Source organism: Orbicella faveolata, unplaced genomic scaffold, assembly GCF_042242905.1.
Source record: "Orbicella faveolata isolate gen_17 unplaced genomic scaffold, um_ofav_v1 contig_1, whole genome shotgun sequence".
In the NCBI taxonomy this organism is placed as follows: Eukaryota; Metazoa; Cnidaria; class Anthozoa; order Scleractinia; family Merulinidae; genus Orbicella; species Orbicella faveolata.
The window spans coordinates 39054114-39078379 of NW_028301536.1; the positions used below are offsets into that span (position 1 = coordinate 39054114).

Here is a 24266-nt window from a genome sequence, read left to right on the forward strand (position 1 = left end):
TCTTTCTTCAGAGTTGTGAATAACTATTTTAGTTGATAATAAATTTAGGGTTTTAATGATCGCGTTCAAACATAAAACAGGTCACACCAGGAGTTATAAAAGATTAATTAAAAGGTAACAAAGCTTTATTAACATTTATTATTTCCAATTCACTGCCTCCACAACTGCGCATGATCTGTAAAAAATCTTTCTGAACTACTCCAAGCTTTCCCACAGGTATGATTAGATCTCCAGCTTCAAAGCTGAACGCATCTTATACGCTGCGCCTCACCATGAATACCACTGATTCCCTTAATTTAAGCTACAATGAGATGGTGTTATGAGTTATCTCACAACAGTTCGAGATGCTTTGTGTACAGCGGCAAAGGATATCACATATTGGTAAAAGGTCTTCATTTTTAACGCAATCTGTTCTCATTATATAAGTCCGATTTGATGAACAAGTTTCCCCCTGTTACTATCCCGCCATCTTTTTGCTTTGTTTTCTTGGCGTATATGTGGGAAAGTTACATTAAACTTAAACTTAAACTTACTGTTTTGGACTTGACTATATAGAGTTACATATTACACATAAATAAGCCTCTTACTTCTGTTTCTCAGTTTTTAAATACAAATTTGCACTTGCGTACAGACAGTGGTAAAACCGCGGAAATCTAAATACAATTCTGAAAAGGAACAGAAGATTTGACTGCTTGATTGATAGTCTACAAATCAAATCCAATCTGATATGGGGCAAAAAAAGAAATATCCGTGAAATGTGTATTTTGTTGTGAACTTAGTTTTGGAGATTTTCTGAAATTTCTTTTTTCTTTAAAAAAAGGTGAAGTCTAAGATGGGAGACGTCTTAAAAATATGTGACGTCATTTCAGCATTTTATCTTGTGATAACTGGCACATTATTGCCACTAAAATAAACATCGCTGAATGCTCGGTCATACCAGAAGTTTGAAATGTTGCGTTTGTTTCAAATGTTCAAGGATGCGCTTTGTACCCCTCCACCAACCCCCCCCCCCCCCTTCCCACCCCCCTCCAACTAAGCTTAGGAAAGAAAAAAGTCACTTACGTTAAATAGGTTAAGGAAGTGCCGACACCTGATGTAAGACAGAATAGTGCAGATGGTGCTTTGAATCTCCATTACTACACCATCATTGCTGTTCAAACATTATCGTTTTTGGTATGACTTATCACGATGTTAACACAATCGCTATACAATATCAATGTTCCACTGGACAGAACAGGAGCATCCTTCAGTAAGACTCTATACCATCAGTTCTCCTTGTTGTCAAGGAACCGCTTAAACCAATTATACACTGCTGGACCATGGTTGTTTATCCATTTTATATTGGCCTCTATACTTTCCAAACTTTGTCGTACTGCCCGTTCACCGGATCCTTGTTTTACTTTGTCAAAAAACTTGCTCACCTAAAAGCAAAAGACAATTATAATAATAATTCATTTCAATTGAACGCTGGAAAAGCCTGGAAAGAAATAAGGACACATAGTTATCGGCAGCTGTAACTTCTTTTAGAAAAACAACAAAATAATTTGCACGTCACATGCATGATTTACAGAGGTTTTAGATACAACCCTATTTATGCACCTACAAACCTAGTCATGCACCATACCTTCCCAACCCTGTAAAATTGAATACAAAACTCTTTGCATCGGACAACAAAACATTTGCATGTAATCATATTATTGATAAAATCAAATAATTGTTGTCATACTTGAATTTTCCTGTCCTCTGTGTTGAAATGTGCAGTGTTAGCAATGATCAAACGACTGAACTCAAAAGACCCCTCGCCATATCTACAAGGAAAGAAGAAAGAACCGCAGTTGATGACCCTGACTAATGACTAGTCGAAACATGAATGTGAACTTCTAAATGACGCCTCGACGCCATCTAAATTTTGCTCTACATACGCACCTAAGGCGTCGCACAGAAGCCCCAGATCATTTTGTACAGGATACAGAGAATTCAATGGTGCAGGCAGCGCACCGCTACTTAGCTGTCTGTCTGTGCCTTAAATAGAACCCAGAATCCACTTCAAAATGTACTATAGTTCAGCGCTGGTAATTAATAACTTCGAAATCGCCGCTTGGAATTCCCTTTCTAAAGAATGAGTCTTCTTCCATTTATTTTTTATACCCAGACGTTGAGGGAAGCCTTTACCTGTCATACAGTTTATTGTAGTTATCCTGTAGAAACTGCCAAGCTATAAGCCTTCCAGCTGGATTGGAGGCTATCGAGTCAATAATAGACACGGAATCCTGGGAACGAATCTTGCTTTCGTCGAGTGAGAATCCTAGGAGTCTAAAATAAGGCAAAAATTTTGAAGAACTAAGTTCCTCTTAGAACGTGCGTTATGGTTTGCTAAAACCCTCACAACAACATACAGAAATAATTTTAGTTGTATATCAACCAGCGATTTAAACCATACCTATCTGGCAAACCCATCTCTATAACTCGACCTCCAACCACCATCAACCTCATTTCGGCCATTGCTATGCCAGATTACATCCAATCCCCATCTATGTCTCCCATCACCCACTCTTCCCGTTCTTACGCCTAACTTTCAATTTAAGCCACCGTTTTCAGCAATTGATTGGGGGTCGTTTAGCCTGAAATGTAATTCATCTCACGCCTTCAGCCTAATCGCCCCGGGATAAGGCTGAGGGGGGAGGGGCGGGGGGTGGGGAGATGATTGACATTTCAGGCTAGGGGTCGTTCTACACTGTTTCCAATATTTTGGTTACATATCTTCCGGTCACTGAGAATTCAACCTCTGACGAAGACAACGATCCATTCTTGTCAAAGGAAAAATAATTCAAGCAGTCTTTGTCGCAATACTTTACCTCTCTAGAATTTCTGGCCTTCGACTGTATGTGAGTGCGTACATTAATTTCCTCTTTTCCGACGGAACAGTCTCGGTTTGAAATCTTTTGAAAACTTCCATCCATGTGGAATCATTTGCGTCCTTTATGCCGATGGAGTAAACAGTGCTACGCAAGTTGGGTGTGATTCTGAAAAAGATGTTTTCGCAGTCATTTTGTGAAGAACTGAACTATGTTTGTGGTAATGCTACGTAACGAGCTGGTTCGGGCGGGGGTGGGGGTGGAGGGGAGGGTGTGGATTTATGTCTCAATCATATTTACAAACAAACTGCTTCGAAAACAATTGGAATGGTAAAATCAGCTACGCATTCGGGCATTTTTTAATAAACATTAGGGTTGACGCTTATAAATCTAAAGGAGACCCAAAGAAACTCACGATTTTCCGCTATAAAGCCAATCATTAAATAGATCCAAAGCTCTGTCTGTGTACTGCCGTTTTTCACTCTCATGAAGGACATCTTCATAGCTCGCGACCTTACCCAGCACAGCAACGCGAAGATATCTATAAGGACAGTAAACAAAAAAGTAAAATACCTTAAAAACCTAAAGATCTGTAGGTCTTTGTGTTCACTATCTGATGCAACAATATGTTTCGAATTTCTGATTTTTCTTGTGACACATTTTTAAAAACGTTAATACATAATTGCTCGCAATATGGCCAATGACAGTTTAGCTAATGACAACACTTGCCTCGTCAAATGAGGATCACTTTTAGTTTCATCCCGGCCTAGCTCACTAGCTATGTCTCTAAGCAAATACAAGATGTATTTCTGAAAACAAAAGCAAAAAACACATGACAGTCACTAGTAATACAGACGTCAGTTATATTGCTAATAGACATCGTTTAGGGTAAAACAAATGCAAGTTAAATAGACCATGTTCGTCTATTATTATTACTTCTCAGTATTGGACTGGAACTAGCGTGCAAGTGAGGCTAATGTGGGGAGATCTTTTCCAATGCTATTGACATTAATCTCTTTTTAATGATATTCCCCCGCGGGAGCCTCCATTGCATGCTAGTTCCAGTCCAATACCGAGAATACGAATGTGGCCCATTGGCAAACTACTGACAATTTCTCCTATGCAGCCAAATATCTGTTAACAAGACACGTTTCTTACATGCTACGAACTACACCTAGTCAGCATAACAAACGATGAAGTAATTTTATCTGCACTGTGAGGTATTATGCATTTCTCCATACAAGTGTTTTACCTTCACCTATCTAATTTATGTCAGGTGGCAAGTAAGGTCTCCAAGTATATTACCTTGTACGTTGAATAATATTTTGTTGATCCATTCACTGAATCGTAAGTGGAAAACTGAGTAGCAAAATAAGCCATGTTGTTAAGCGCCGACATCCATGGAACGTATTCTCTTTCTTGTTTAAGATATGGAGTGAGACTCAGAGCCACTTCATCAGACAACATGCCGCTCCTATGAGTAAATCAAACAACAGCCAGTATTAAAATTCACAGAGTTAAACCTGAGCATTACAGCAAACAAAATGCCACCCATGGAAATAACAATGTAATATAATTAGTCATGTAACTTAAAGAGCTGGGCGTATGACAAATGACTTGCTTCTTAGTAAGTAATCTCGACATCGTAAACTTCAAACCGAAGAGTGCTAGTTCAGCTAAAAAAGGTTAGCTACACCTATCGGACAACTGTTAGGGAACATATAATAAGTAGATTTCACAGTCTCTATTGATCCTTCCAAAAATCAGAACAGCGGTGTTTGTCAGTTTGAAAACTTGAGAACTAGCGTATTTAGTTTAATTACCGAGCAAGGTTTAGAGCATCATCCAGCAAGCCTGCGCGATCCGCTGCTGTTAATGTCTAAACGGAAACACAAAAACAATTCAGTATTCACTGATTAGTTTTTATCAAAAAAGAAGCATGTTAGATGAACACAAATGCGCAATGTAAGAGAAGTATCACCCTTATTATCCCATGTATTCATTTCTTCACATCCTAAACAGAAAGACTATGTGTGGGAGGGGCGGCTTAGTGATTATTGCGCTAGGCTCAGGGTCACGTGGTCTGGGATCATTGTGTGACAAGGCAGTTTACTCTCACAGTGCCAATCCAGATGCATAAATCAGTGTGACGGTTAACTTCTGTCACATTGTTCCCTAAAAATCCTATATGCTAAGGGGTTAAGGATCTCAAGGACTCGTTACCAGGTGTACGTGCTTCGAGATTGAATTCAGTAGAATTTGGAGAGAGAACCTAACGAAAACCCTTGAGCAAGGATGAAAACAATAACAAACTCCACTCAACAGATTACTTAACAACACAATAACTGTTACCTGGTGAGAAGTATCTAGCTGACGAACTAGTTTCTGCCAGTTCTCTATCTGATAGTTCACACGGTAGAATCCAGTTTGCCCGACGTTCATCTTGAACCATGAATTTTCTTTAGTTCCCGCAGGTAATTTAACTAAAATAAAAACAAATATCAAGAGATAAAGTATTTGCACTTGCTCGCCTTCGTCGATGTATATACGTATTTTAAATTTTAACTTTTAAAATTTTAACTTCTGATATTTTAGCTTTTAATGTGGGCTCCCTGTTTAAATATTTTATTTATTATCATTATCATTATCATTATCATTATCATTATCATTATCATTGTCATTAATAATAATTAGCATTAGTTCCCACATAAATCTAAAAAATCAGGTAATTTTCAGACTTTTCGGAACGGTTTATGTCACAACATGAACACTGCTGTAACAACGTTTATTTGAGTTTTCTTTCCCTGTAACCTATCTTGCCAGCCAGAAACAAAGATAAACAGAAACATGATTCTACAAAGTATAACCCACTTCAGAAGAAACATAAGTAGCCAGGTGTTGAGGGATTAAACACTAAAGCCATATTTTTACTTAAACTGCTTGATCTTGGAATCATAAGATTTGATTATTTTCTCAAACTCACTTAATACTTAAGTCATCAAGTTAAAAGTAGCAAATCGTAACCGTGATCAGTGGTTGATTGGATATCGTTTCTTTTTTTTTTTTTTTTTTCATTTTTTTTTTATTATTATTATTGCTAAACACATAATTACTTACATTGCCTTACTCAACTTACAACATGACACAATACTTAACCTACTTACAATACACTACATTACTGTTATTATCATTATTATTATACTTATTATTATTCTTATTAATTATTATTATTTCAAATGCTTTTACTGTCTTACAAACGTTACTTATAATACATAAAAAAAACACCTATTTACAATACTTGGCATTACCTTACTTACTTACAATACGCAATAATTACTTATTATGACTTACACATTACGTTACTTAAGGAGTTGCAATACAATGCAATTACTTAATTATAGCAAAAAAAAAAACAACCAACAAACTAAAAAAATAAAAAAAAGACCTCGCAACAAATTACTAAGGGCTTAAATGGTGAGAAGGAATTTCCACTTCTGTTGAAATTCCCTTTCACCATTCGACGTGGCAGCAATATATTTTTCTATCTTGATTTTATCCTGCACTAATGAGATGAAGTCCCTGAAAACGAACGCAGTAGTTTTTAGAGCGTTGATATAAAGAAAGTATTTGCCTTGCATTTTGAGGTGTTTGAGGGTCAAACGGTGAGTACAGGGACGCGTAATTCCAAATAATACCTCTGGCTCGGAGAGAAGTAAACTCGCGTTACTTGCGGTAGAATACCAACTTTGGAACTTATACCAAAAGGAAGACGCTTGCGGGCAGCTAATAAACAAATGACGTATGTTTTGATTATCAGAGGGACAGAAAGGGCAGGATGGGGAGGCAACCTTGTTCATTTTGTATAATATACTGTTCGTGGCTAAAATGTTGTGTATAATTTTGTGCTAGAACATTGCCAGTTTAACTTCTTTTGTGGCTGTGAACGGCAGAAGATAAATTTTATTTAGATTCTCTTTTGCGATGCCGTATGATAAGAGTTTTTTTCTGAAGTGGGAGGAGAAAGATTTTCTAAGGTTAACAGTTTGTCGTATGACATCTTGCACGTTATAGTACAGATTGGCGGCGGGGGTGTAGTAGAGTCGCCAGAATTAACGTGAAGGAGGCTTCTTCCAACTTTGAGGGATCGCAGATAAAAGACTATAATATTGTAAAAAGTTGCAATTTAGCATGCATTTATTGCGCAAGGAAAGGAAAGGCAGGAAGCAATTTTCATGCCCGACAAAAAGGTCTGAAATTTGCTTCACACCTGCTCGGTGCCAACGAGGCAGATATACCATTTTTTTGTCAATCGTAATGAATTTGTTGTTCCAGATTGTCTGAGACAGTATCTCGGTCTTGCTGTGAGGTGTCTTAGACACGATTTCTTGCCAACGATGAATAATTTGTTTGTAAAATTCAGGAAGATGGCCATTAAGATCAAGAAAGGTGTAGTCATAATCAAATTACATTGAAAGAGCTACAGTAGAGAGAAACGATTTTGGAATATACTTCCACGGTGCATCTGAATCGGAGCACAGCCGTTTTAATCTAATGGCTACCCACAAAAAGTCACTGCTGATATCATAAGAAAGAAATCTTCGACTCCTCCAACACCTTCACCTGAAGAACTAGTTGGGGTGTTCTTCAGTTGGGCTGACCCAACGAAAAGTCAGAGCTTCGCGGCCCTTCCCTACATCAAAGGTATTACCGAGCCTCTTTGTAGAATTCTCAAAAGTCATGATATTCGAGTAACCAACAAACCAATCAAAACACTACAACAAGAGTTCCCTGTTCCCAAGTTTCGACCTCGGGTCGACGACCAGTGCAATGTTGTTTACAAAATCCCTTGTGGGTCTTGTCCCTGGAGTTACATCGGCGAGACAAAAAGATCGTTTAGTACAAGGCGAAAAGAACATATCAGAAATACTAAACAATGTGCTAAAGGCTCCAATGTAGCGAAACATGCCTGGACCTTTGATCATACCATCGACTTTAACAATGCTGAGATAATTGACAAAGGCAACAGCCGCATTAGAAAGACGCTGGAATCCTGGCACACAGCGAAAACGGCCGAGGCCGACAACAATTCGTGCCCTCTGCCGGGACAATATAACATTCTTTTAAACAAACACTAATTTTACACTTTTAGCATTCTCACATTCTTTCACACGTATTCCATTTACAAATGCCATTCGCTTGTTATATTCAAAAACTTTTAGGTCTATTTTATCACTTCATTTTTGTCCGCCGAAGACAGCAGACTGACTGTTGAAAGCTCACAACTTTAAACAATTTTACCAGTGAACGTTTTTTGTCTCTTTTATAATGAATCCTGGTATCGGATCTTCAATATTTTTAGCTTCAAAGCCTTATTGAAAAGAACAAAATCTTTTATGCCAAGACCCCCATCCGATTTCTTCTTGATGAGGGTTGTCTTTTTTATTTTGGCGGGTTTTTGTTTCCAGATAAAATCGAACACTATTTTATTGACCTCTGTTGCAAAGTTTTTAGGAGTCTCCATAACACTGGAGATGAATACAAGTTTGGAGAGGGCTAACGTTTTAACAATATTTATTCTACCGTATATAGATAAGTCTCTTCGGGACCAGACACTTAAGGTTTTCTTTAGGGATCCTAATTTTTCAAATAAATTTTTCTTATGAGACAATTCAATATTGTAAGTAAAATACACACCGAGCTCGTAAACAGGATCATCGCTAATTTGGAGATTGCAAATTGCGTCTTTCCTATGGCGCATGGAGCCAAGCCATAGCATTTCTGATTTTGCCTGATTTGTTTTTAGGCCAGAGCACTTTTCAAACAGTGAAAGTAAGTCAAATAAAGTAGAAACTGACTGGACATCAGCAAGAAGGGCAGTTGTGTCGTCAGCATATTTCGTGAGCTAAACCTCTTCATTTCCCTGGATATGTATGCCCTTGATGTCTTTTGACCGTTTTATACTTTGGGCAAGAAGCTCCATAGCAATAACAAAGAGTATGCCTGAAAGGGGACAACCCTGACGGACACCGTATAAGCCACTTCAGAAGAAATATAAGAAGCCAGGTCTTGAGGGATTAAACACTAAAGCTATATTTTCACTTAAACTGCTTGATCTTGGAATCATGAGATTTGATTATTTTCTCAAACTCATTTAATACTTAAGTCATCAAGTTAAAAGTAGCAAATCGTAACCGTGATCAGTGATTGATTAGATATCGTTTCTTTTCTTGTTTTGTTCTTTTTACTGCGGTGAACAATTTAATTTTGTTACCGACTATTCAGTAGAGAAAACTTTTTATCGATGGCCACACTCACAGACAAAACTACTTACAATGCAAACTACTTAACTGAAAACACTACTAACTTCCAAATGTAATACTTACATTACCTACATTAACATAGTCACACGAAATACCCTACAAACATTACGTTACATTCCTTACTTTGCGGTATTTACACCGCAGTTACAATTACAACATCTATATACTATTTACGTAGATATACTTGCACCACTTACATTACGGTACTTTTTCCCCTCCCTCTGTTGTATATAATATTATTTAGACACGAGTAACTCCTTTTATAGTTATTACAGTAACTTCTTTTATTTCTAGTTTACTGAGAAAACACTATTAAATATGCATTACTCATATTTCTTCTAAATGATAATACTATTAACAATTTTGTTCTACTAGTTGCCACACGCTATTGCATAATACTGGTATCTTTTTAACTACTTGATGATTTCGTTTCTAATAATTGTATGGATTTTTACGATTTCGATTCATCTCCCTGTTGCCTGTTGCTTTAGTTTTGATTTAGAAGATACACCACGAGAGTCAGTGTTTCACCACAAACCTTGTTCACTTTTCTTCTTTATCAGCTGCATAGTTCTGTTATCGGATTCTTCCGTCATGTAAGTTAGAGGAACTACCCAGGTAAATCTGGGGAGTTAAAAAACAGAGGATTGTCAGTTACTGAAGAAAAAAATCTTCGATTCTTTGGCGCCACAAAATGCATACGAGATCTGTTAATTGACATCTAAAAAATCAGTGGTTGGGCATTTCAAAAGACACTCATAATTCTATTCAAATAACGGCCCTTTTTCGGGTTTCTGAAACCGGTAAATTGGGTGAAACTTGACATTAAATTCAGTGTATTGACTTCATGTTTTAAATTACGGTTTTGTGGACCTGACGGCATGGGTCACCCAGTGTCAGTCAATGTATAGAAATCGTCAGTGTCTAAAAGGACAGATAATGGCAGAGGAACTGTCGCACTTACTTAGCTTGTGTATTTGTGTCGGGATGAACAAGAAAGCGTTGCTGTGTTACATGAACTATCTTTGGGTCATTGCCATCTTTCTTAACTGTCATCACAGGGAAGCCCATTTGATCTGTCCATGTCGTCATCATCTCTGTGACATCGATTCCAACCTAAACAACGCACGGGTTTGGTAAACATGACAGAATAACAATTTACAACAATGATGTTGATCAACTTGTCACTGGCTTTATTTTATTGTTATTTAATCTAAATGTAGTAAATTTGACGAGTCTATTACACGATGAATTCGCGTTATCTACTGGATTTGAATTTGGCAATGATCTTCGAAACGTCCACACTCTGCCCAAAACGCGAAAAAAAACCAACTTTCATTTTTGAGTCAGTTTTGATATTACCGATCTTCACCTTAAATCAACGCAGTTCGTTACACAACAGTCGACAAGCATGCACAGAGAGGCAAGCGCAGAGAAACCTGCCTGTTCAGCAATATATATTAAGAAGGATAACAGGAAACAAGGAAAATAATGCTCAGAAATTAGTTTCCAAATACTAATCGAAAACCACAGTACGTTGGCCTTATAGTGAAAGGTGAGTATTCTATAATTTCCTTGGCGATAGATAGCCGGATTGACAAGGTCTAGTTTCGTTTCATATGGGCGTGGACAATCAACAGGCTCAGATTGAGCATCAGAACCTCTTCGAGCCACAGAAAGGTAGGGCTATTTACTAGTTTAAAGACGACGCATTGACAGATTTAATCGCAACGACCCACCTGCTAATCCTATGTGTTGTCTTTTACGGTCTTCTGTGGTTTGTATGACTAAAGGAATCATGCTTGTAAAAGATGGAAAACTATGACTGTACCTTTCGTTTCTTGGCTTCCTGTGTGAGGCACTGCCAAAGATCTTCCGTATTTGCATTACTAAAGCTGTACATCTGAAGGTAATGCTGCAATCCCTGGAAGAAAACATTTCTTCCAAGAACATCCTCCAACATCCTGATAATGGCTGCACCCTACATGCAAGAAGTAGAAAAGTGAAATCGGCCATCACTCCATAAATCGGAATCTTTGATAAGGCACCAAACCATGAAATTATGATTTAAAAGCAAAATTTAGAATAATATGAGACAAATTGAAAAAGTAAGTTAATTCATGTAATTATAAATTAATAAGTCGTTGCAAAGAGAAGACCAAAACATAACAGATTCGATTTCAATGCTTTATGCTAGTGCAAAGGAATATAATAAGTGCTATAACAAAATGAAAGTAGTAAATGTCCGAAGTACTAAAAATAAAAGAACGACCAAACCCTTGTCACTTACCTTATCATAAGAAATTGAATCAAACAAAGAATTGATCTGTGCTGGGTCCTTCACGTCCGCCATGATGGGATGAGAGTTAGCAAGCTGGTCCATAGTCATGGCGTTTTGGTTTGCGCCAAGAAGAGACTGATCCAGCATTTTCCACTCACGGTAGATGTAATTTACACCAACATTTTCCATGAAGCTGGCAAATCCTTCATTTAGCCAAAGATCATTCCACCACTCCATTGTAACTAAGTTCCCAAACCACTGTAAATTAACAAAAAAGAAAACAATGAACCCAGGAATGTGTAAATAGTCTTAGGCATATATTGCATCAGCTAGGCTGTGTTCACACTTGTTGCCCGAGCACTGGTGCCTGGGCACCGGCACAAAATAGTGCGTTTAGACACTGAATACTTCAAGTAAAAAGTGTAAATGCAAATGTAAAATGTAAATGTAAATTTTAATGTCAAACACAGGGAATGCTTGCGCAATCACCCGAGCCAGAGGCTCATGATAAAGTACTTGACGATAATCCAGATCGAATTGGAATTTGGAAATGTTGGTTTTTTCGAGGAGAGGGGAAAACCGGAGTACCCGGAGAAAAACCTCTCGGAGCAAGGAAGAGAACCAACAACAAACTCAGGCCACATATGACACCAGGTCCGGGAATCGAACCCAGGACACATTGGTGGGAGGAGAGCGCTCTCACCACTGCGCCATCCCTGCTCCCCACAAAGTACCAAGTACCATGTAGTGCCCGGGTACAAGGTTAAGACCATGTACCCAGGCACGGGCACTGTGCCTGAATTCTGGTGTGAGTACTTGGAAAAAGGGTGTGTTGACATTGGTGCTTAGCGAGAATCGTATTCTGGGACCGTGCTTGGGTATTGAGTGTGAACATAGCCTTACTCAGCAAATTACAATCCCTAAGCGATGAAAGTATTTGACAAATGTCTCCCATAAGGGATTATTAGATTTTAGATTAGATTACCAGTTCGGAAGACGAATGACCCCTCTTCGGCTAGTATAAGTAACGCGTTTATAATATTGGGTGTCAGATACAAGAATTTCCCTTGGCAAGCTGCCTACAAGAACAGTAAATTTAGAAGAAAATTTGTTCCTTTTCAAACAAAACACAAACCTGATGAGCAAGCTCGTGGGCAACAACCACAGCAACCCACTCCTTGTTAGAATCTGAAGATTTGTTCTTGTCATACAACAAAGCAGTCAAGCGATAGGTGATCAAACCCCAGTTTTCCATAGCTCCGGCAGCAAAGTCGGGGATGGCTACGAGATCTGTTACATAGGAAGCCATTAAATATGATATTTAGCTTTGAATTTCAAATAGCTCTTCATATAATAATAATAATAATAATAATAATAATAATAATAATAATAATAATAAATTTATATAGCGCTATTTCTATCGCTATCTATCGGCCCCTTCGAATATGGTTTACCTCTAAAACTATCAATAATACATGCTAGGAGCAGAACAGTGTAAAAGTGACTAATTAAGACGTTTTAAATTCTCTCCTCGGCCCGAAGACGGTGATGATATTAGATTGTAACGACCTTTAAGTCTAAATATTCATTTTTGCTACTCACTGAGTTAGATTGGCCGCTTTAGTTATTGTGGGTAACTTTTACCAGTTCCCGTTTTTATTCATTACGTTTGTAAATATTTCTTTAAAGGAAAGTAGTAAAGTTTTGCTGTTTTTGGAACATTCCTTTTAATGCATCTCGCCCAAATAGCCTTAGGTAGTTCTTCCAGTTTGTGATTTACTAAAAAGACCTGAAGATTTAAAATACATAGAGTATCTTGAAATGAACTTTTTGACATTGTTATGATGACTGTCTTCACAAGGACTGGTTGTATATACCTTGCTTTGGAAGCGGATAGTCAACCTGGAAGGTGTCTTCATAAAACTGCAGAACTTTTACCGCAACATCCAGAGCAAACTGACCTTGATTAATCTGTTCAGGAGGTGCCCAAACACGCACCTAGAAGCAAACATTTTATCAGGGAAAAAATTATCTAACTGAACATATTCCAATCTGATACTTCTATGATGCGTCTCTTAACTCGATATTAAGTCATCATGGATTATTAACGAAGTTTAAGCCAGTGACTTTTTTTTTACTATTTTTCATTTTATTTCAGAACTGATTATCTACATACAGAAACAAAATAATGTTTTAACTTTACCTCGACACCTTTCTGTGTCTTATTTGTTATGCTTTTGAAATCGCAGACAATGAATGCCACAAGATAGGTACTCATCTTTACGCTTTGTTTGAAGTGGTCTGTACAGAGTTTCACTGAATCATTACACTGAAACAAAAATTCAAGCAGCATAACTGATAGTCTTAAAAACAGGATCATGGGGTAATGCAATTCAAGAGTTTTCATTGGCTTAGCCATCGGGATATATTTAACAATTAGTTTCCTATAACGGTTTGGGGGCGTTTTTAGTAGAAGCAATTATTCCACCCGCGTTTGTTGGATATGAGATGATTATAGCCAAGTCGGCAACACACACCTCGTTGGCTATCTAGCTATCTGGTGAAATAATTGTTAAGCATACCTACAAACACAGTCACTGATATAACAAAATTTAACAATTAAAAAGCTTTTGATGTAAGTAATCTTTGTGAGAATTTGATTTTTTCTAATTGCAGTAACATAATGAAGTATCTTTCAGAAGTCTCACCCCTTCAGTGCTCTCCAGTGGCATGTTTGATAGCGCTACATGACGTTTCTCTCGTGTTATGACAATGGAAAACTTTGCTTTCATGTTAGGTTCATCAAAGCAAGGGAAGGCGTTTCTCGCATCAGTTGGTTCAAACTGAGTGGTAGCAAGGTATCTAGAACAAGAGGGAAAACACCAGATATTTTTAGCGACTAATGACACAAGTATCTGCAAATGTCTATGATCAGTGGAGTGCCTGTCTCCATGCCTGACCTGACAAACCGTGACATCTCCAGTGAGCTTAGTGCTGCTATTTGATGACAATCAAATACCAAATTTTGATTTTGATTTAGGCAGTGCTTTAAATCTTCTGATAATTTGACAAAAGAGACTTGAGACACAGCTTTCCTGAGAAACGTTTTAATTTTTGTGGGATCATGTGAATCTTCCTCATGAACATCAAAGAAACTTGCACAAACTTTTTTCACTGTAATTGTAATTTGGGTTGTTCATATGTAGGTTTATTATGTCTATTACTTTATTATTTTCTCCTGTCCTTTCTGGTTCCTCACCTATATCGAAAGTTAACTAATTTTGTAAATATGGAGACCAACTAGAAAACCGAATGGTTTACTTGACCCCCATACTCTAACTGTAATATTTATCAACTGGAAAGGTATATTGTAAACATAGAAAAGCTGAAATTTTATCTATTAATGTAAGTTGTGAGAAATAAAGAATGTTGTTGTTGTTGTTATGTCTGTAACAAGGCGCTTTTTGAGGTATTTTAATTCCTACATACCTCTTACCAACCGAGTTCGAGGGCCGTACGGTAAGTTACGGACCGAGTTTTTCCCCATCGATTTATGGCCCGCGCGCTTCGCGCTTGGGCCATAAATCGAAGGGGAAAACGAGGATCCGTAACTTACAGTACGGACCGAGAAAACGAGGTTAGTAAGATATTTATTATATCTCTACTGTTTGTCTGACGGGCTCGGGAACGATTTCTATTCACACGGAACGGCGTCAAATTTCTGACGCACCTCGAAAGCAAAACGACTCAATTTGAAATCATTGTTAGATGACTCAGTCGTTAGCAGGTTTCAATACACAATTTTAGTAGTAAAAGAAAGTTTTTCACTTTTACTTGCTAAAAAAGTTAAGAACACTTGGCAATAAATCACGAACATTTCGGCAACAAAAACAGCTTTAAATTTTAGCGGGCCGTACAGGAGAATACGGCCCGCTAAATTGACCAATCACAGCGCGCGTATTAACTGAGAGATATAATAAAGTAAGTTAATGACTGAAGCATTCATCTCTCTTAGAAATTTTAAACTAGGACTTCGTTCGAATCAACCGATTTCAACTTGCAGTGAAGTCGAGTCGCACGTTCGTGACGACCGATGAGGGCTCGACGGATGACGACCGAAGAGTGTTTTTATGAAACTTTTCAAGCAATTTGTCTTCTAGATCCCACAAATAAGAAATCAATCACAGAACTATCTCTGGCTAAAATATCAAAAGATTTGAAGCCTTACCGGTCAGCTTTTTGACCTACTAGATTAATTGGGCGTATTTTAGACTCTTTACTCATATGCTGAAAATGTATTTAATTATTCCGGCCTCGATTTGCTCATGATGAACTGCGCATGCGGTTTGAAATAATCACAGGACTTGACCGAGGAAGGTTCAGTATATCCCAATAAACTTTAGAACGATTCACAGCGATTTTAACGTTTGTGTAACGAGAAGCCAAAAAGTGTAAAATTTCCCTTTCTCGCGAAGCAAAATCTAAGTTTCCAGTATAATGACCGTTTTTCGCGAATTTCTGCCTTTATATTGAATATTTCCAAGAACTAACCTGATATCCTTCAACTAGTGACCTAGGCCTACAAACGGACGAAGTTTAAGCAAATTGATTTTTTTCACCGTGCCCCCGATTTCTTTGATTTTTTACTGACATTAATTTTACTCTTGATCGTACTTGTTGCAAGGCTTCGTCTTTCTTGTAATTATTTAGTACCTTGAATGGTTTATTTTGGTGATTGAATAAGGTTAAAATAGACCAATTTCGATATATTAAAATTCAGCACGAGGCTCCGGGGAATAAACCCCACAAACTCTGCAGTTATTCCCCGCAGCCTCGTACTGAGGTCTATTGTTTTAGGCTGAATTTTAATATATTAATAACCACGAAGTCTTACAGAAAAAAAATAATAATAATTGTAGCCTTGTACGATGTATTAGCTTGTATTATGAGAGAATATGATTCTCTTGATTGCATATCCAGGGCGCGAGACAGAACTGAGATCTAGTTGAGATATCTGTTTCGCAGCCGATTTCAATTCTTGCTGGTTAGCAACTAAGGCCAGTCACTCCTCAGACGGAATTTAGGTGTTTCGAGTGAGTTCTTCTTGCTGGCTGGTTTTAAAATCTTGTTTGACGCGGATGACTTCTTCTAAAAACGTTCAAATCACCAACAAACTCCAGGACCTTTAAAGCTGGCTTACGAGGAAACCGGCGTTAAATTATTGAAAATCTTCGTCCAAGAATCTGGCCAAACAAATCGTTTCCTTTCTAGATGTTTCAGGGGAGGAGAATGAGGCGGAGATCGAGATTGTTCTGGGTGAATGATTGCGTGACGCTCAAAGAGCGAAAACAAACGAGAGACACGGTATATGCAAATTTTCTGAGTTGTGTAAACGTTCTAAGTCATTTTCGAATCAGAGCTCTGAAACTTCGAATAAACAAGATAAGGATACTGGATCATGCTTTATATGAAAACTTGTGATATTTAAGGAAAGAAAGTTTTAGCTCCATTTCGTAAAATCTCCAGTAAACGTGGCAGATACGAGGCCATGCAGGAAGTCAATGAGTATACTGTTTTGATGCCATTGTTAAACACAAACTGTAAGCTACTGTAGAAAGAAAACATCTCTCACCTTGTTTCACCTGATGGTGATGTATATTTACTCACGTAGAATCCAGCTAGGCCCTTACTTAACTCTGAATCGAACTCGATTACCAGAAAGTAATGACTGTCGCTTTGCAGTTCGCTGTCAAGCTCGATGCAGATCATTTCACCTGTTAGTCGAGATATCTGCTTCACTTGCAAGGCCTGTTTAATTTCCGTGTGATTTGAGTCTGGAATAAATGCTACTTGAACGTCAGTGTAATTGATCTTCTTTCCAACATGGAGTGTAACATTGTTAGAAGCTTCATTGCACCAAAGAAGAACCTCGACCTTTCCCGAAAACTTAAACGTTGTCAGATCGGGATGTAAATAGACATGATATTCGATCGGCGATAAGTGTCTCGGTAGTCGTAATGATTGTTCGACTTGCGCTTTCTTTTCTTGTTTGGATTCTACAGAGGAAGAACGCAAGAACACAGCGAGAAGCACAACCAAAACCAACAGCAGAACAGCTACGACGCCGAAGATGGTAGTCTTCCGGTTGAGTGGAAAGCACGGGAATACTGTCTTGCTGCGGCTGTTTGTCTCGGGAAGAAGGGAAACGTTGACTTGGTCGTCAAATTCATGGCTTTCCGTGTCGGAATGATTGTTCTGGTCAGCCATATTGCACAGTGGATGTTAATCAAAGCACTCAACACACGACTGGTATGGATCGCCTCGTCACGGATAATAGACACAGACCGATGAGTAATTAGACTTTTTTAGGGAAGTCCGCCGGTCGGTTTGGCCAGTTTGGCGCTGATAGTTGCTTTGCGTATTATATTAAATGCATGTATTGAAGGTTGAACGTCACGCTATTAAAGGTTTACTTTTTTTCTTTTGTGACAATACTTCCTTATTAGAGCAGCTATCAATGAAGTCTAAGAGATAGAGAACAAAATTTTTGTGTGATTCGGAATATTTGGAGATAGTAAAAGGTCAGCTTTTGGGTGATCCTATCACTGGCATTGCTAGGTCATACGCACGCGATTGAGTTACTGCTGATTATGCAACTCGTGTTATCGTTAAGGGGCGGGGAGTTGTCGGCTACCTCTCGTCCCCATAGCCCTTTTCGCTTCTCTAGCTCGATGATCACCCCAATCTGGTTCCCAGAACCCGCGTTCAAGTCGTGCCCAGACTCTTTACAAAGCAGGAGTAGACTCGTCCCCAGTAGCCGTTTGCTCATTTGCATTGCAATAAAATCTAGCATGTACGTGAGGTAATTTCGGGCTATTTTGTAGTTTTAGCCCGAAATTGCCTCGCATCCACGTTGGATTACATTGTAATGCCAACGAGAAAAACTAACCGTGAAAAGGGCTATTATTTCTTGTGTCCAAAAGGGGAGTCGAGGGAGACTCTCGGAATTGATTATGGGAAGGAAGAAGAGGAGAAAGTGAGATGCCTGAGTCTCCGCTATATCCTCCTTCTCATCACCTCACTCTAGTTTCCCTCAATTATTCAATTGAAAACTCCTTGAAGGCGTCGGGAGACTAGTTACATACTAATTTACGAAATGAATAAAATATTAATATTTAATTGCAGACGCCTAAACGGAGTCTCATTTTCCTGGAGCTCTCTTCATCTGCCTCAATATGTCAAAAGACGTTTTTTACATCAATTTCTTATCCCTATTTGAGGCAGCTCAATTTCCGGGTAATTCTTGGAGCTTGCTTTTTCTGAACAAATTCTATTTTGTCATTACATGTAGGTACATCTTTAAAACTTCAATTTGGATCCCGTTCAAGCCTGTTTCTTTTTTTGTTTGTTTGTTTTTTTGGTTTTATTTTCGCATCTGTCTAAGTTGTGTGTGACAACTGCAATGATGTTTCATATTAAATAAAATGAATACACATAATCTGTAAGGTTTACATTGTAAATAGAATGGGATATTTTTCATTGTGCAGTTTAGTTAAAGCCAACTGAAAAGTTTCGGTGTTAGTTTTCAAAATTAAAACGTACAGCAGCTGAAAGCTGAATTTAATCAGCACTTCAGCACCTTGAAAGCAAAATATAGTGGTCATACAAAGTTGGTTCGTGTCATTCTCTTTCCTCTTACCCGGTGGCATCTATATCGGTGAGTCGTTAAGAAAGATATATTTACAAAGCATACTCAAACCCGTATAACTTTTAAAATCTCTCGAGATGTTGGCTTTTTTTTGGCTGATACAACACTTTAAACCTCTCCAGAGCACATCAAACCTGACTGTCTCGATTTAGAAATCAAAACGTTTAATCAAATATTTACCATTCCAATAAGAGCCGGCATTTGTTTTTTTTTTTTTTCAAGAGCTATTTTCTCGTATTTAAGCAGTTGCTGGTATTTTTGCTCTTTAGTTATAGAAAAGGCAAATTTGTTTCACAAAATTCAGCCACTTTGCAGAAACGCTGATTCCATGAAGCTGTTCGTTGTTTTTGCGGCCTTGTTGGTGGGAGCACTGGTGAATGAAATCGACGGCGGTGAGAACAAAGTTATTTGATAATGTTTATCTCCTAAGATTGAACGGTACTGCACTAAAATAAGACATCAGGCTCTGTAAAACCGCAGTTACAGTTTTGGAGTCAGTTAGTTCCCTTTTGAGCAGGATAGTGAAGACTTGATAAAAGTCAAATGGGCTGGGTCGAGATTTTCAAGGAAGTCCAGTAAAAAAGTGAAGTTCATTAAAATAGTTACCTTTTCAATTTTAGCTTGAGCAATGTTCGGTAATTTCTCACATACTTTAACTACAAAGTGATAAAGTTTAAAACTCATTCTAAGATATCTCCTTTTAAGCCTGTCGCGATATTTCAAGTCGTTGCGGACGATACGCAAACAAATACAACTGTGACAACAACTCCTATGTGAGAAAACGATGCCAGAAGAGTTGCGGCTTGTGTGGAGGTAAGAAAAATAACTACATCTAGTGAACTTGGTAGATTAAAAATCGCAGTTAAGAATGAACAAAGTGGATCCAAAATTACGAACTTTTAAACTCTCCCAACTTATCAGTTTATTCATTCCGATTTAGGGCCTTAGGTAGGGAAACTGAGCCACTTGCCTCAGTCATTTTTTTTTTTTTTTTTTTCGTTTTTGTTGTTTACAGTCATCATAAACACCCTAAATCAGTACCTAGGAAGAGAATTTGACCATGGACATTGTCTTAGTCATAATTGTTTTTTCTCGCTACGACCCTGCGATTGCTTCTTTAATCTCTATTCAGCGCCGCTGTGTTTTGCTGCTGTTATGCCCGCCACCACTCTGTTTCAATATCATTACCTCTTGTGAACATCGGTTAGTTGCGCGTAAGGGAAGGAAACAGGACAGAGAGGATTTCTACTGCTAACGTGTTTTGTCACTACTATCCATAATGACAACTATTCAACGAAAATGTCGATGTTTTATTTGTAGGACCTCCACCAACAGAACGACCACGCCCACCTGTCAATACAAATCAACCTCCTCACCCTCCTTCCTCAGGTAAACCAATGCAAACTTTGAGTTGAAATAATTTAACGTTCGTTAGTTTAAGTGTGGGTTTAAAAGTGAGTTTAAGAAATTTATCGTTTTTACCGCCTTTAAATCACAAAAAACAAGACAGGATCTCAAAAAGAAAATTATTTCATACATCTTTTAACTTAGCAGCCTGCGAATACAGCGTCTCTCTTTTGCCGTATTCGCAGCCGAGTAACTTAGTTGGTAATAAAGAAATATCACTCCATTGTTAAAACACGCTAGAATAGTGTTTTTGAATTATTGTTGTTGCTTTAGCTTGACCTAATGTGGATTTCTCTACTTTACTACCGAGAGTTCTTTCAGCTGCGTTAACACGGACATAGTTTCATATTAATCGACACGGTAACATCATTTCGAAACCGAATTAAAGTGTTTTGTTACTAGGGTTCTGGAGTCGATTATACCTTGAAGCCTCAAAAGCTAGCCCAGAAAATAAAGTTGCGACGGAAAAAGCGATTGTTGCAGTTCTTCGCACGTTCACCATTTTAATTAAACAGAAACTCTTCCCGCCAAGATTCTCCTGGTTTTTTTCGCGCCAAATAGAAGCCGTTTTCAAAAAGAGATGGCTACCCACGTTCACACAGCACACGAAACCGTATTGTTCTGAAAGCGCCCACTTTCGACAGCGTTTTCAAAAAGATGCGGGAGCATTAATTATTTCATAGTCGCCGTGTAAACGGAAGGCGTAAACGCATCGAAAAAGATGCGGTTTCAAATGAAACCACGCATCGAATAAACGGGGCCCCAGACATGTAAAGAGCCAGGATAAAGTCTTCCGTTCAAACTTTCCCTGGGAAAAGTTCTATAATGTCTCTGCAATGAAATCTATTTGCTCGCCGAGTGTTCGCTTTGTAGTTTGTTCAGCTTCGATTCATCCTTAAACGGGGGCGGGAAAAAGAAAACATGAAACAGATTGTGAATATTTTGGCAGAAATATAGGTGAAATTCTGGAAAGGTACCCCATCGTAATCTCTACTTTGCAGCATTGCTTGTATTTCTGGTGTAACAGTTTTAAATTAGGTTTCAATTCTCAAATTACAACATTTTGGGGGCATGCTCTATCGATTCTGCATCCCAAAGTATTAGCTCCACCCCCTTGAAAAATCCTGGATCCGCCCCTGTTAGGATAAATCACTCATGCTTCACAATATGCATGTACAGATGTTGTCAGCTATTTCGGAACAACAGGAGAAGCACATGTATCCACAAAATAACTCAGTTTTAGCTTAAGACATTATCAGTAAAGAGCGGAAATGTAAAATTACATCAATAATCTTATTACTGCTTTTCTATAGGAAAATGTGGATCGCGACCTAACACTCGCATCGTTGGTGGTACCCAGGCTTCTCCCGGTAGTTGGCCCTGGCAAGCCATGCTTCGTACACCAAGTGGATTCGGTTTCTGTGGTGGCACCTTAGTTGATCCGCAATGGGTTCTAACTGCGTCACATTGTGTTTCTGGGAAAAGTCCAAGAAGTCTTAGAGTGCGGTAAGAATCCCCTTAAAAATTAGAGCCTTTTCTTGTTCCATAATGTGGCGATTATTGATTCTGAGGGTGGAGATAGCGAAAAAAGACGTAAGTTCATCTAAATACTCAGTACAGTTTGTTTCATTTTGATGGGGCAGCTATTATATTAAATGATTGTTTTTAGGTCGAAAGCTAAATTAACTACGTCAGGTCTCCGTGACGTTATCAGTAAAGTGCAACACCTTCTGACCTCTATGTGAATGCCCTGAAATGCCCACGTGAAAAGAACTGTTCAGGAGACTTTATTCCAAGAATAATTCCAAACAGGTATATTTACGGACTGGTGGTAAACCTATTTTGTTGAGGCTGTCAGGACGTTTAAGTCGATATTTTATTAAATGTGGTTGTAAATTTTAACTTTTTTTACAGAATGGGAGCTCATAGCAAAAGAGGAAATGACAAAACTGCTCAAGATTTTTCAGTCCAACGAATTATTATGCACGAGAGTTACAAAAGACCATACGGTCTAAGTAACGATATAGCTCTGTTGAAGCTCAGCAAGCCAGCTCAAATCAATAACTACGTGGGACTTGCATGTCTGCCTGACGATTCAACACCAAGCTTGCCTATCGATAATATGTCCAAGAAATGCTGGATTACAGGTGGATAGTGCTGTTTTAACTACACACACCCCCGGCTGTTTATCGGGTTGTTTATTTAAACTATCTGGGACTAGATTCATTTATTTCTTTGTGCATCTTGTTGACTGCAGGATGGGGCACCCTCTCCTCCGGCGGCTCATCACCCAGAGTCCTCATGCAAGCATCAGTACCACTGGTTTCCAAGCAACGCTGTCTGCGTGGATATCCAAGGCAGATCCATGACTCCATGCTGTGCGCAGGATATGATCAGGGGGGAGTAGACTCCTGTCAAGGCGACAGTGGGGGACCTCTAGTGTGTGAGTTCGGAGGCAAGTGGTATCTTGAAGGAGCCACTAGCTGGGGTCATGGTTGTGCGGCCCGCGGCAAGTACGGTGTCTACGCCAACATAAGATACCTGAGGTCATGGGTGAGAGGCAAGATGGGCAGATATTAAGCCTCGAGTCATGATCATGTAATGAACTTGATTTTGAAAAGTAATAAAATATGTTTTGAGCTTAGGGCCACTGAGTAATCACTTTTTTGCGTGTGAGAATGGAAGTGTAAAACCCTACTCCTGTCCCTACAGGCCGCAATCCTTTTGGTTACCACTAACAAAAAAATAACTACCTTTAGCGATTTGGAGTTTTTGACTAAGAGTAGATTACTGAGTTTTGATTGTTTCGACTAAAATATCGTGGCTTCTGGCAGCGAGAGTTGATATGACTTTACCTCAGTGAATTTTCCAGTCATCCGAATTTTTAGCACCACAAGGCGACCGTCATTTCGTGTAATGGAAACTTTCTTTAAAGCGAAACGGTCTTCTTCAAGGTATTCTAGAGACTCTGTCGCACAGAAAGATTGAATGAAGCCTGCGAATGTTCTTTTTTTTAATTTTTTCATAGCAGGACAAAAACTGCGCAAAAAATCTAGCGCGCTCAAATATATTAAAAACACACACAGTCGTATATGTTGTTTAGAATTCTTTCCGATTGCCAGACAACAACAACAAGCTTTATTTCCTTTGGTCCCACAGAAACAACCCGAAGATTAGGGTTACGATGACATTAGTGACTACGCCTTACGTTTGGTAGCCACTGAAATTAACAAACAGTCAGTGAAGACTGTTTAACGCCTTAATGTTACACATGATTTACTCCAAATTTAACTACAAATTTTAGTTTTTAAAAATCGGGAAACAAAAGCATGAAAGTCAGTACTTTTTTACACTTTTTAGTGGTTTTTGTGGTTAACTCGTACGAGCGTTCCCGATTAAAAAAAACAGCCTGTTTATAGTCTGGATATTCCTATTACATTTATATCTTTGGGACTGAAAAAAACACTTAACGTGCTACTTGGTTGAAGAGTGGTCTCCTTGGGCTCAAAAACCTTCAAGTACTGTCTCAATGCATCTGCACAGCTATGCTTGGCTAAAGGACCGTAGCTGTTTACATATGTGCCAGGATCCCAAACTTTTAAGCACACCATTCTAACTACGAATATCGCTCTTAGACATCGCTCTCAGACAGATCTGTCTAGACATCTATCTTTTTTATCCAACTGATATCAAAA

At 38.4% G+C, this 24266-nt stretch overlaps 3 protein-coding genes across 3 annotated transcripts; 2 read left to right on the forward strand and 1 right to left on the reverse strand.

The window, feature by feature from the left end:
• Positions 1-93: 93 nt before the first annotated feature.
• On the reverse strand, positions 94-18276 carry LOC110057217 (endoplasmic reticulum aminopeptidase 1-like). Its single transcript, XM_020763801.2, has 18 exons — positions 17089-18276; positions 14165-14318; positions 13660-13785; positions 13334-13454; positions 12592-12746; positions 11466-11714; positions 11007-11156; positions 10140-10291; positions 9714-9799; positions 5208-5338; positions 4679-4734; positions 4161-4329; positions 3585-3664; positions 3271-3396; positions 2856-3023; positions 2173-2313; positions 1727-1808; positions 94-1421 (listed from the first exon to the last, which is right to left on the reverse strand). The coding sequence occupies exons 1-18, from the start codon at positions 17721-17723 to the stop codon at positions 1266-1268; spliced, it is 2937 nt and encodes a 978-aa protein (XP_020619460.2). The 5' UTR covers positions 17724-18276; the 3' UTR covers positions 94-1265.
• On the forward strand, positions 7406-8025 carry LOC149119020 (uncharacterized; the record flags this gene model as incomplete). The annotated part of the gene is made up of 1 exon (XM_089295536.1): positions 7406-8025. A coding segment is annotated over one exon (585 nt), but the record flags the coding sequence as incomplete, so codon positions are not given.
• An 841-nt stretch (positions 18277-19117) lies between the features above and the next one.
• On the forward strand, positions 19118-23215 carry LOC110057212 (trypsin-3-like). The gene is made up of 7 exons (XM_020763794.2): positions 19118-19173; positions 19434-19556; positions 19870-19977; positions 20485-20553; positions 21885-22077; positions 22486-22718; positions 22829-23215. Exons 2-7 carry the CDS (start codon positions 19493-19495, stop codon positions 23149-23151), a joined length of 990 nt encoding a protein of 329 aa, XP_020619453.2. The 5' UTR covers positions 19118-19173; positions 19434-19492; the 3' UTR covers positions 23152-23215.
• The last annotated feature ends 1051 nt before the right edge of the window (positions 23216-24266 follow it).